We start from the raw sequence: 12,646 nt of genomic DNA on the forward strand, positions 1-12,646 counted from the left end.
TGGAGAACTGCTCTGTGCCAGGCTCTGTGCTGGCCACTAGGGACACAGAGATGAACAGGACACATTGTCCACTCATCCCTGCTCCTCCCTGCCCTCCCCTCTCCCTCCTGGAGCCCAGTCCAAGAACCCTGCACTGAGGGGGGCCACGAAGGACAGAACCAACCACAGAGGGAAAGGCATGGCCTGGGAGCTGGGAGTCAGAAGATGGGTCCTTGTCTGCCAAGGCTGAGGGACCTTGGGCACTCCCCAGTCTGTTTCCCCACTGTAGCATAAGAGAGTTGGACATGATGACCCCTTTGGTCCTCACCCACTCTGACAGGTGGTAAATACACCCCACCCCAAAAGGGCTTTAAAATCTCCCCAAAGTCCAGCCCCAAGGCCATCTCAGCCTGATGTCCCACTGAGGCAGTGGGGGAGGAGACGCCCGCCTGGCACAGACTGGTACTGCCCTGCTGACAAACTGGCACAATTTCACAAGAAACAGGGGGGGGCTGGATCTAAAGGCGGGTTGTTTGAAGGGGGGGGGGGGTGCTAGGGGAAAGGCAGCACCAGCTCCCACAGGCCCTATTCATGTCTCTCTCCCGAGACGGTGAGAGCAGGATCATTAAAACCGGGCTTTGTCCAAATCCCTGACCAAGCCAATATCTCACCTTTGAACCCCTGCAGCCAACAGAGCAGGGCTTGATGCCCCTTTGGAAGGAAAACACCAGTGAACTGAGCCCTGGCCGAGTGCTATAGGCCGGCATGGGGCAGGGTGGGAAAGATTGGAGGAGTAAAGAAATAGAACAGAAGACAAGCAACCAAGCTGTAATCCAGCCAGAAGCTGACCTTGATCTTGGGCTGTGTACAAAATGGACACAGATTTGGGGTGGGAGTGACAGCGGGACACAGCAGGTCCTGAGAAGCCAGATAGTGAGGGTGAGAGCAAGACTCTAGAGCCAGACTGCCATGTTCCTACCCTGGCTCCACAGGGCACTGGGGGTGTGATTTGGGCTGCAATATTAGCTGTCTGTGCCTCAGTGTCCTCAACTGTAAAATGGGGATAATAATGGTATCTACCTCTTAGTGGTATTGTGAGGATCAAATGAGGTCGTTTTTATAAATCCTGGCCAGGAGTTTTTGCTGTCTGTGTATTAACTATGCGCTACACTGTGAAAGCAATTCCCCTTCCTTAAAAACACATTTTTTGTTTCCAGGCACCAATGCTCATTTGAATATATTTGCTGGCATATTTGATATCTCCAATGACCATCTCCAGATTTCTACATTGGAATCCAACTTACAAGAATCCACCTGACCCACTATACTGCTGGAAACTTCCCTGCATGGCTAGCCTGGGATGCTGTGGGTCACAAGCCCCTCCCTAGAAGTTCTCCTGAGTATCTAACTGCAGTCCCTCACATTGTAACTTCTTCCACACTGCTGCTTTGTAGTCTCTCTTTTAACCTTACACATCAAGAAGTCCTTCTGAGTATTCCTGCAATGAAGGATGAAGCCATCTACTACCCACTCCTGCACTGCTCTGCTCAGAACCAGCACCCTCCCTCACTCCCACTCCCATCCATGCCGAGAACGCTGCACTTCTTCCCCATGAGCCCAAGGTCAGCCCGAGGAGAGGGGCACAAGCATGGGGCCTCTTCCCCCGACCCAGTCTCTCTCTGCTTGGGCTAGGATGCGCGCAAGCCTGACCTATTGCTGTAGTCAGACACCTTCCTAATAGCTTACTCCCCAAGCTTCATCTTGTGCCCTGACTACCTTCAAGTGTCCTGGGTTCTTGCCTGGGCACTGTCACTGTGTAGGCTCAGACCCTCTCTGTGAAATGGGACACCACACCTACACTGCCCACTACCATTCTTCCTGTTTATTATTATTGAGGCCTTTGAATCCAGCATTGAATGTAGAGGATTTACGGCTCCCACGGTTCCCAAGAAGAGGTCAGGGCCTCAGGTGCAGGATCTTGGAATTCCCAGCCACCTTGGGGTGGACCCAACCACACTGTGGGCAAGTGGAAGCCACTGGAGCTGGGGACCTTTGGGCTGCCTTTGGAGGTGAAATGACTGGTTATATAATCGAGATTCAAATCTCATGCCAATGAGTACATGGCAGTAAGAGTCGTCACTTTGGGGAATGGGGTCTGTTGCCCTGGCAGAGGGGAGAACCACATGGGATCAAAAGCCACTCACCCCCAGCTAGGCTGCAGGGTTGGGGTGGAGACAGAGAGGGGTGCAGGGGATAGAGATGAAGTATGCGTTGTTGGTGGGGGACTGAATCCAAGGGACTCATGCTTAATGACCTCCACCCCCACCCCCCGTCCATCCTGAATTTCAAGTTCATAATTAGGAAACACACTTTGGCTGAAGGGAGTCTGGGAGAGATGCAGATTGAGGGAGAATTGAACACATCCAGCAACCAAGGAACACACCAGTCTCCAAAAGAGTTGCAAGCAGCAGATCCTACCTTCAACACTGCCGGGAAAGCCGGGGAGGAGAGTCCCCAAGTCTTTTCAGCCCTGTCTAAAGAGGAATAGGCCTCAGCCCAGGCCTTGACCTCAACCTGGACCTCAGGGAATTTCTTTTCCGAGCTCAGGGAAACTGTTGACCTGACAGTGTTCAACCCTTCAACTTAGGAGGAGGGAGGCCTGCTGGGGTGCTCCCGCAGGGCGGGCAGCCAGGCTCAGAGGTAAGGGAATGACCCTAATGGGGGATGGGGCCGGGAGGCCCCTGCTGGCCCCTCCCCAGACTCAGCAGCTGGCAGATGAAAGAACCCAAGCAGAGCAGCCCAGCGCTGAGTAATGCCCCTGGCACCCCGCGCTTTGACCCACCCACAGCCGGTCGGAGAGTGCAGAGGGGAGGGCAGGCGCGCCGCCAGAGCCGGGGGTCCCAGGCCTGTGTCTAGGACTTCCCTAGGACCCAGGAGGGCGGCGGAACCGTGCCTGGCAACCCGTCCCGCAGTCCGACCCGGCAGGGGGCGAGTGTGGCGCGGGGAGGGGGTGTCCGGACTCCTTGGCGGAGGACGTCCCGCTACGGGAACCCCCTCCCCCACTCCCTCTCCCTCCAGCTGTGCCGGGGCCTCGCCAACGGAAAACGAAAACTCGGGCAGAGGAAACGGTGGCAGGCGCCCCGCCTGACAAACCCGGACAAAAGCCGCGGGCCTCCCGCCCCCGCTGCCCAGCCGCTGGGGGCCTGGCACCGCCACCCGGGTCTGTGCCCCCTGCCCTGGCAGCCCCGTGCCCGTCCCGGCCCCTTGCCTACCTTCCTCCTTCCCGCCCCTCTATCCCGGACAGCTCTTGCTCGGGCCCCCTCCCGGGCCTGCCACTAGCTGAAGCTCCCCACAGCGGTGCCCACGGTGCCCGCGCCCACCGTGCGCCCCAGGCTGTGCAGGGCGAGCGGGGTCGCAGCGACCCCGGCCTGACCGCCCGCTCCCCAGCAGCTACCGGCCCCGCCCACTTCCCTGGCCCAGCGCCCTCACCTGTGGGGGCCGGGGCTCCGGGCGGGGCGGGATCCCGACCAGGCAGAAGGCGACTCCATTCATCGGGTGGCAGCGGCGGCTCTGTGGCCAGGGCACTGCTGGGGGCGCCGGCAGGGACCCGGGAGGGGCGGGGCCGGGGGCGGGGCCCAGCGCGGTGTGGCTCCCCCCCGGGGTCCGCCCCCTCGCCCCTCCCCCTTCCCACCACCCACCCCGCGCTCCCTTCGGGGTGAGCCGGTGGCCTCGCTCAAGGGCCACAGACCGGCAACTGGGCTGAGGCAGGGACGAGGGCTGCCTGAGAGTTGAACGTCAGAGCCCAGTCTGGGGAGAGAGGCGGTCTCCAGGAGACGCTTTCCCGGACTCCAAGGGACCGGCCCAGATAGAGGGCCATCTAGGCCCAGGAAAGAGGACAAGGGCACCGAACCCAGAACTAGCACAGGGATAGGGAGGGAGGGAGAGGGAAGCAAAGAGAAACAGCCAGCCAGAGGTGGTCAGAAACAGAGATCCAGAGACCCAGAAAGAATGAGAAAGACAGAGACAAGATAGAGACAGCGCAGAGAGAGGCAGAGAAGGTGAGAAACAAAGATGAGGAGACCCAGGATCAGAAAGTGGGGGAGACAGAAAAAGGCTTAGAGGCCTTCTTCCCTTTAGAGACCCCTAGACATTGAGACACAAGGGTAGATTTAGTGTAGGGGGCGGGGAGACGGGGTGCCCCTCAGTGTAGGGTAAGCCCCTCCCAGCCAGAGTCTCAGCCCAGGATCCCAGAGAGGCAGGGGAATCGAGGATAGAAGAGAGGCTGGCAGGTGCCTCAGCCCTTCTGACCCCCACCCAGCCTGTCCTGGGGCTCAGGTTATGGGGCCAGCCCACAGTCCTGCTCTGCAGTGAACAGCAGTGACAGCAGAGGCTCCCAGTCACCAGCACCCCACAGCCACCCTTCCTGGCTTTACTCTGAGCTCGGCCTAAGAGATGCCTGGTCCTCAGCCAGCTTCTTTCCTTGTCGCCCAGAAGGACCCCCTCCAGCCCAACCCTGACAGTCCAGGGAGGGACAGTCCTTCTGTCTTTCTTTCTTTCTTTTTTTTTTTTTTTTTTTTTTTGAGGCAGGGTCTCACTCTGTCACCCAGGCAGGCGTACAGTGGCAAGATCTAGGCTCACTGAAACCTTCACCCCCAGGTTCAAATGATCTTCCTGCCTCAGCCTCCCCGAGTAGCTGGGACTACAGGCCCATGCCACACCGCCAGCTAACTTTTGTATTTTGGTAGAGACAGGGTTTCACCAGGATGGCCAGGCTGGTCTTGAACTCCTGACCTCCAGTGACATCCGCCTGCCTCAGCCTCCCAAAGTGCTGGGATTATAGGCGTGAGCCACCACACCTGGCCTTGTCCTTCATTTCTAGAAAATAGCTAGAAAATTCTTTCTACTCTTTAACTCCCATTCTTCCTGCTTCTTACTTCCTACAGCTTATGCTTACCTCTTTTCCATGCCTTTTGCAGTTGAAGTGGCTTCCATATTCCTTTCCCCAGATTATGTAGAAAAGAAGGCAGAGGATAAAATAGGACTTGGAGAGAGGAGGCAGTGAAAGTGGGAAGGCCAGCTCTGCCTGCTGGAGTTACCACCTTCCTTGGACAAGGAGATCCCTGAGAGCCAAGCAGCCCCAACCCCCACCCTTTTATCCTTGATCGGGGTTGGGAACTCAGGTCTTAGAGGTGTTGGGGTGCCCCAGACAACGATTAGGCCATCCCTACTCCTGTGAACCTGAGGAATGAGATACTGACTGGATTTTAGATTATATGCTTCATTTGATGTATTTTAAATCCCCTGGTGGTCAAGAGAAAGGGATTCTGTTTCATAATAATGGAGGGGCAGTTAAATGACTCCTCTCCCTTCCTCATCCTTTTTCATCAAGGTCATGTGCAGCCAGAATTAGCCTCCAATTCTGGAAAGTCCTTCCTGCTGTCTAACTGTAATCTGTCATACTGCCTGGATTTTCTTGCTTAACTTTCAACCAGGTGCCTGTTTCTGCCTCTTTCTGTCCTGTAGCTCCAATGGTCCAACGCTTGTTGCCACCTTGGCTCAGAGGTCCTTTCCTCCCAGGATAAAGGGTTCTCTCTGTGAGGGGGAAGGGTTGGCATCTGAAATCAGACTGAACTGAGGCCATGGCGGAGGAGGGAGGGTGGTGGCCTTGGGGTGCCCCTGGCTCACTTTTTCCAGAGCCTGATGCCCTCAGACCCCGCAGGAGGGGGTGAGAGGAAATGAGCTCACACTGACCGGCAGGCCAGGCGAATTCCTCCCTCCACAATGCACTGCAGAGCCTCCCCCACCGGCTCCCACTTCCCAGAAAGTGCGGCTCTCTCCCCACCCTGCCGCCCTTCCCACCTCTTCCTGCACCTTGACCTGCACCCCCAGCCTGTCCCAGCCCACCCCATCCATCTTCTCTAGCCGCTCTTCCTCCTCACCTTCCTCTCCATTCCGGCTCCCCTTCCTCTCTCCACACTCCGGGTCTCACTTCATACATCCTGCCATCCGCCCCAGCACCCACCGTATTCCTGTACCTTCTTTTTTGGGGGTTGGAGCCATAGAGCCCAACATGGGGAGAGTCTCCCTCATTGAGGACCCTCCTCACACTCCCCCTCTTTCCAAATTCCTTCCCCAGCCCAATCACCATCCTTCATTCACAAAGGTCTACTATGTGAGGGGGTAGAGGAGACGAGGGGGTGGGGTAGGTTGACCCTGGGAATACAGAGGTGAGGCCTAGATCCTTCCCTTGAGGGGCCTGGGTCTTCTCCAATTGTGACTCTCTAAAGAACTGCCAGCACAGGAGCACCTTCAGCTGGAGAAGCAGAGGAGGCTTCCCCAGGAGGTGCCTTGAGCTTCTTGGGTTTCATGGATGGGGCAGGGGAGGGTGGGAGTAGGGAAAAAGGCACTCCAGGGAGAGGGATGCTTAGGGTGAACCAGGGAGGCAGGAGAGAGCAGGCCCCGGCATCGGCATCGTGGCTGGGGCCAAGTGGAGGGTGCCTGTGGGCAGGAAGCATGGAGGGATGAGGAAGGAAACACAGGCAGGGGTGTGACGGTGGAGGGGCTGCCCAGAGGTGCTTCCATGCTAGCCTGGTTTGGGGCAGGGAGCTAAAGCAGCAATTTTGCCATGGCCATCATGGCACGTAAGGTGAACAGGAATGGAGGGCGGCAGGCAAGGGGATTCTGGGAGAAATGTACCAAGGCAAGGGGCAGGAGCCACAAACAACAGAAGCTCTGGGACTTGGTGAGCAGGAGGAAGGAAATGGAAGAGTCCAGGGCAAGGCCAAGGCTTGGAATATCAGGTTGTCTAGGGTGTTCACAGAGAGAGGGGACAAGCCAGGCACGAAGTCCTTTGTATGTGTGATCCCAGTTAAGCCTCACAAAGGCCTGTGAAATAGATCTCAATCCTCATTCTATGGATAAGGAAAATGAGGCCCAGAGAACTCAAGTATCTTGCCCAAGGCCACGCAGGATTTGAACCCAGGCATTTGGGCTCCAGGGTCCACACACTTAACCAGCAGGCTGTGAGGCTGGTGGAATTGTGACAGGATGCTTAAACCCTGGGTCCTATCTTCTGGAAGACAGGCTTGAGTTAGAGACTCTGGTAGTCCCTGAGACCAGGGGCGTGGTTCAGATTCTCCAGGGAGAGTGAAGAGTGGGAGGAACCCTGGCCTAGGAGTAGGCAGAGAAGGAGGAGGTAACAAGGACTGGGAGGAAGCAGGCAACCAGAGAAGGTGGCACTGTGCGGGGCAGAGACGGCAGCCCCAGGGGCCAGTGGGAGTGGGGGTCAGACTATGCAGGGAGGAGGAGCCCCAGGGAGGAGGGAGTGGAATCTGCCCACTGAGCATTAACAGGAAGGGACAGGCGGGCGGCACAGGTGGGTGTGGACAAGGCAGGTGTCTGTTTGGGTGGGGAAGACGTCAGCAGGCTGTTGGGCTGAGGAGCAGGTGCCAAGGAGAGAGAGCCGGAGGGGACGCAAGGAGGGCATGATGAGCGGACTGGAGGAAAAAGTATCTGGAGTCTGGGGCTCCAGAGGAGGAACCTGGGTTTATGATGTCCTCAAAAGAGCACCGAATCAAGAGTCTGAAGACCTGGGTTCAAGTTCGTGCTGCACCCTCCCTGCCCCTGGTAGCTGTATGACTTTTGAGAACAAGTACATTCTCAGAACGTCAGTTTCACCCTCTGTAAGATGAAAACAATAAGGCCTTCTCGGTCTGCCTCTGATTTGAGCCTCACATTTGACAAAGAATGTGAAAAACTCGGTGAGCTGAAAAGGAAAAACCATAATGTATGGAAGGTGGGTGACGGGGCACGGGCACCTCCACCTGGCCCCAGCTCAGGCCCTTCCACCAAAGGGGAAAGAGCATCCCCTGGTGGAGAAGGATGGCAGGGCAGGGCTAGAGGGGACAGCAGTTCTTGCACTTTTATGGCTTCAGCCCCCAGGTCCTCTACTTGTCCCCTACAGGCAACATCCCCACCCCAGTTTGTATCTCCAAAGGGAGAGGGGCCTCATTTGATCAAGTCAAAAGATATTTATTGGCCAGGCGTGGTGGCTCACATCTGTAATCCCAGCACTTTGGCAGGCCGAGGAGGGCAGATCACTTGAGGCCAAGAGTTCAAGACCAGCCTGGCCAACATGGTGAAATCCCATCTCTACTAAAAATACAAAAACTTAGTTGGGTGTGGTGGTGTGCGCCTGTAATCCCAGCTACTCAGGAGGCTGAGGCAGGAGAATCGCTTGAACTGGGGAGATGGAGGTTACAGTGAGCTGAGATCATGCCACTGCACTCCAGCCTGGGCGATAGAGCGAGACTCTGTTTCAAAAAAAACAAAAAGCAAAAACAAAAAATTAGCTGGGCATGGTGGCACGTGCCTGTAGTCTCAGCTACTTGGGAGGCTGAAGCAGGAGAATTACTTGAACCCAGGAGGCAGAGGCTGCAGTGAGCCGGGATCGTGCCGCTGCACTCCAGCCTGGGTGACAGAGTAGGATATCCTCTCAAAAAAAAAAAAAAAAAAATTATTGAGCACCTAGTCCATGCAAACTGCTGTGTTGGGTGGTGGGGAAGGAACCGTCCCCATATTCCACGGAGGGCAACAAACACAGCAAAGGGTGCCTGGTACGGTGCTGAGATGGTGGTACAAGCACAATGTTGAGCAAAACAAGAAGGAGCCTGCACTGACTAGGGGAGGAAGAAGGGGTCTTGGGAGGCAGGCAGGGTTTGTCCTAGACCTCAAAGCCCTTACTAGCAAATGTCAGAGAAAGGAGGGAGAGGGTGGGGCGCAGGCGCTGGCCACAGCCCCAGACATCCCATAGAATGAACCTCATTGAGCATCTTTAATGATGGAGGGTAAGGCAATGGTCCACTCAAGATGATGCCAGTTCCCACTCATCTGTGGTGTCAGGTCCCCCGGGAATCCTGTGAGAAGAAACCCGCCTGAACACCCCTCGGGGAGGGAGGCTGAAGACTCATGGCCAGGCTGGGGCCTAAGAGCTCTGGTAATCTGCCAAGCAGCTGGGGCCTATGCAGGAAACCTCTGGACAGCTGGCTACGGTGGGAGCAAGAGGCTGCGGTTTCTCTGGGCTGGCAGCAGGGTAAGCAATCCACGCCCAGCGAGGCCCCGTATCAGGGCAGGAGGTGGCTGACAGAAAATCCACCCCTGCCACTCTGAACTGGCCATCTTTAGGGAAACCAGGTTTGGGAAACCCAGCCCAGCAGGCTCTTCACTGTGTGACACCCCATCAGGGAAGGCCAGTGGCATGGACCATGTGTATAAGTGAGTGTGCGCAAGGCTCAAAGATGCCTTACAAAAACCATGCTGTTGCTCAGCAGGGGCTTGCAAACACTAAGACAGAGAGGAAAGGAATTACAATACGTTGAGCACCCACTATGTGCCAAGCTCTTTATAAACATTATTTCATGTAGTCCCCATGACAACACTAACGTGGGGATTATCAGCCCCGCCATGTAAATGAGGAAACAGGCCCAGAGAGGCTAAGTAGCTTGTCCAAGATCCCCCAGCTGGGATTCAGGATTCCAGCTGAAGTCTGATGTTGCTCCTTCTATCGAATGATCCCTCTGGGAAGGGTCAGGCCAGGGAGTTCATTCCAGCTCAGGATGCTAAATTCTGCGGTTCTACATAGGGCTTTTCAACTCTTCCTGCTTCTGTTACAGGCTCCCAGCCCCTGCCTAGCCCCACCTGGCCCCTACACATCACTGCACATGGGACCCACCCTCCTCCCTATCTCCATTTTGCCCTTCTGGAAGGGAGGAAGGAAAGGAGCAAAGAGGAAAGAAGGGGAACATAGAGGAAGGGAAGAGAGACGAAGCGAAGGGGAAGGGATTAGAGAGGAGGCTCCCACCTCCCCGTCAAAGCTCTGGAAATCCCCCTGCAGCTGCTCCCCTCTCCTCTGTCTGGCCCTGAGCCAGCCCTGGGCGAGAGTGTTGGGAGTCAGATGAGGAGAAAAGAGGGGCGGGACTGACCACAGTGAGGCAAGCCCCTCAGTCCTGGCACTCACCCCACCCAGCAGTTCCAGCCTCCGTGAGAGATTCCAGGCATGCTCCCCTTTAAGGAAGCCCTCCATGCCAAAATCCACACATACCAAACAGACACATCGGCGGCTCACACACTATAAAAGGATTCTTTGCTTTACAAGAGGGCTCAGCACATGGGAAACTTAAAATAGGAGCTTCCCCTGGTGCAATGAAAGAAGCTCTGATTTCAGACGCACTCCACACACACCATGCTTCCGGCGCATCCAGAAAGCTGGGCGTTCACCACATCAGCCTAGGCACCTCGGAGAGTGTGCCGATCATCAAAGTCCATGTCTGTGGGGAGAGACCTCACAGTCCAGGGGACATGCTGAGCTGCTGTGCTTGGCAGAGGTGTCCTAGGACATCTAGAAAGGACCAAGAAGCCACCACTTGGCATAGCTGGCAGATTTCACAGCAGCCCAGAGAGGATGAATGTCTAAGGCTTCCCAATGATTCTGTAATGGAGCCAAGGGCAGAAGCCCAATGTCCTGACTCCCCTTGATGCTTCTCCTCCCAGGGGAGGCGACAGGGGAGCAGGCTCTGGTCTGTCCTCTGGGAAAGGGGAAGTGGCTGATTCCCAGAACAGTTCCAGAGGGCTGATGAAGGCCAATGATGGGCAGATGGGCTATTTGGAGGAACAACTCAGGCTGAGCTGCAGGCCTGGTGAGATGCATTTAGGATTCTCTAGACAGGAAGTAGTAGTGGCCCCTAGCCCTGCCCCTCCTTTTTAAAAAAATCCAGGTGAAATTCACATAACGTAAAATTAGCCATTTTACAATGAGCAATTCAGTGGCATTTACTACTCTTCCCTCCCTCCCCGCCCTACCACTATTTTTGTGTTCAGTCAGTGATGGCAATAGCAGCCAGGCCTGGTGCTCTGGGGAGCTGCCATTGGCCATTTAAATTAATGCCCAAGATGCCAAACAGGCCTGGAAACTGGACCAGCCACAGCCCCACCCCAGACTCACGCCCAGCCCAGGGAGGATGCCCAGAGCACTTTATGCCTCCCACTGCCCCTCTCCAGCCCCCCGAAAACTTAGGGTCACCCCTTCCACAGACTCTATCTCCCCCTGACTCCTCACCCTCCACTCCTCCTCACCCCTCTCCTCACCACCATCACAGGCCACCCACGAGTCCTCTGCCAGAGTGACAGGGGGCCTGTGCTCAGCCTGGAGGGGAGGGTCTCAGAGCCAGGGCCCCCAGCCACTGCTTTAGGCAGAACAGCCCCAAAAAGCCTGGGCCAGGAGAAGAGGGGAGTTAGGGCAGCTGAGCACTGAAAGGCATACCCCAGACAGAAAACCCATCCCACCTCTCCAGACCCCACCCGAGACCTCACCCCAAGTGGGGGTTGGGAAGGGAGTAAGGCAACCCCTGGAGTAGCCCCCTCACTCTGCCCCCCATCAGGCTGCTGGCCTGTCTTAGATCAGGGGGCTGCAAGTGAGGATAGAGCCCCTTGCTCACCAAAGGGGACTGGCCCGGCTTGTCTGGGATTTGCTGAGCTCGGTGAGGGAATGAGAACTGACCAGAGCGGGTCTTCATCCCCGCCCGCTGAGCCCAGCCCACGCTCAGTGTAGTCTGATGGAGCTTGTGTGAAAGGAAGGCATCACCCACCTCCTAAAACCTGGCTGGGGCTGCAACTCTGCCTTTGGGGTGTATTTGGAGAAAACCTACTAGCCCACCCCATCTTTTCACTGACATGAAATGGTGGCAGCAGCTGCTGCAGCTGCTGTGACTGGGAAAGGGGGGGAGCTAGGATGGAAGAAACCCCTTGATGTGTAGGGGGAGGGGACTAGTGTATCTTGAGGTCCCACCAGGAGGGACTGGGGGTCAACCAACCAGTAGTCATATGGCACAGAGCCCACCCACTCCTTCATTCTGCAGAGCCTGTAGCCTTCTTGGGCCTGAGTTCAGGGAGCAGGGGCTGTACCCTTATGAAGTGGGGATGGGGGTTTCTCAGTGTGGGTGATCTCTTTCTGGAAAGGGGGTGGGGAGAGAGGTGTCCTCTGCACACGCCTCCCTGGGTGTCAGTGATAGGGGAGTACTCGTGTGTGTGTGAGCTCTGTGTCACATCAGTCCCATCCCTCCCCCAGAGCCCCCTCCCCCACCGGAGCTCCATTGCCCCAACCCCTCTCTCGGTGGCGGCCCCTGGCGCTCGACGCGCCCACCTCGCCGGGTCACAACGCCCGCAGCCCTCCCTCCGCTCTCGGCAGCGCACCCACGCCCAGCGCCCGCTCACCTGCTCCATGCTGGGCCCTGCTATGCCGTCCTCGCCGCACCGGCCCCGAGGGGCGCAGGCGGAGGCGGCCCCTCCATGCGCCCTGTCCGGGCAGCTGCACCCGGCGACCGCCAAGCGCAAGGAGCGCCTGGTGTCAGCGCCCGAGCCCCCTCCCCGCCCCGCCCCGCCGGCCCCGCCCCTCAGCCCGCCCCCTCCCCTCCTCAACCCGCCCGGCCCGTGGCAGCACCGCGCACCGGCAAGCACACGCGCTCACACGCAACTGCACAATCGCACGCACGCACACACTCGAACACACACACAACGCGCACCCGACCTGCGCACATCCCGGGCTTGCCCGCTCCTGCACCCCCTGTTCTGCCAGTCCTGGGGGCGCTGCTAGGGGAGAGGAGACCCTTGCAAG

The 12,646-nt window shown here is 57.1% G+C and overlaps 1 protein-coding gene across 5 annotated transcripts in view; it reads right to left on the reverse strand.

The window, feature by feature from the left end:
• The window catches only part of ARHGAP23 (Rho GTPase activating protein 23), a 96,764-nt gene extending 84,395 nt beyond the window's left edge, over positions 1-12,369 (reverse strand). Inside the window, exon 1 of one of the 5 annotated variants that reach the window (XM_033183262.1) lies at positions 12,247-12,369. In XM_033183262.1, coding sequence (XP_033039153.1) covers positions 12,247-12,255 — 9 coding nt within the window. In that variant the 5' untranslated portion in view covers positions 12,256-12,369. Of the gene's footprint in view, positions 1-3,468; positions 3,613-12,246 lie in introns of those variants that run through there. The other 4 variants (XM_033183265.1, XM_033183261.1, XM_033183267.1 and 1 more) reach the window with 4 other exon arrangements.
• Positions 12,370-12,646: the final 277 nt, after the last annotated feature.

This window comes from Trachypithecus francoisi, unplaced genomic scaffold (assembly GCF_009764315.1).
Source record: "Trachypithecus francoisi isolate TF-2019V2 unplaced genomic scaffold, Tfra_2.0 Lachesis_group20, whole genome shotgun sequence".
Lineage (NCBI taxonomy): Eukaryota > Metazoa > Chordata > Mammalia > Primates > Cercopithecidae > Trachypithecus > Trachypithecus francoisi.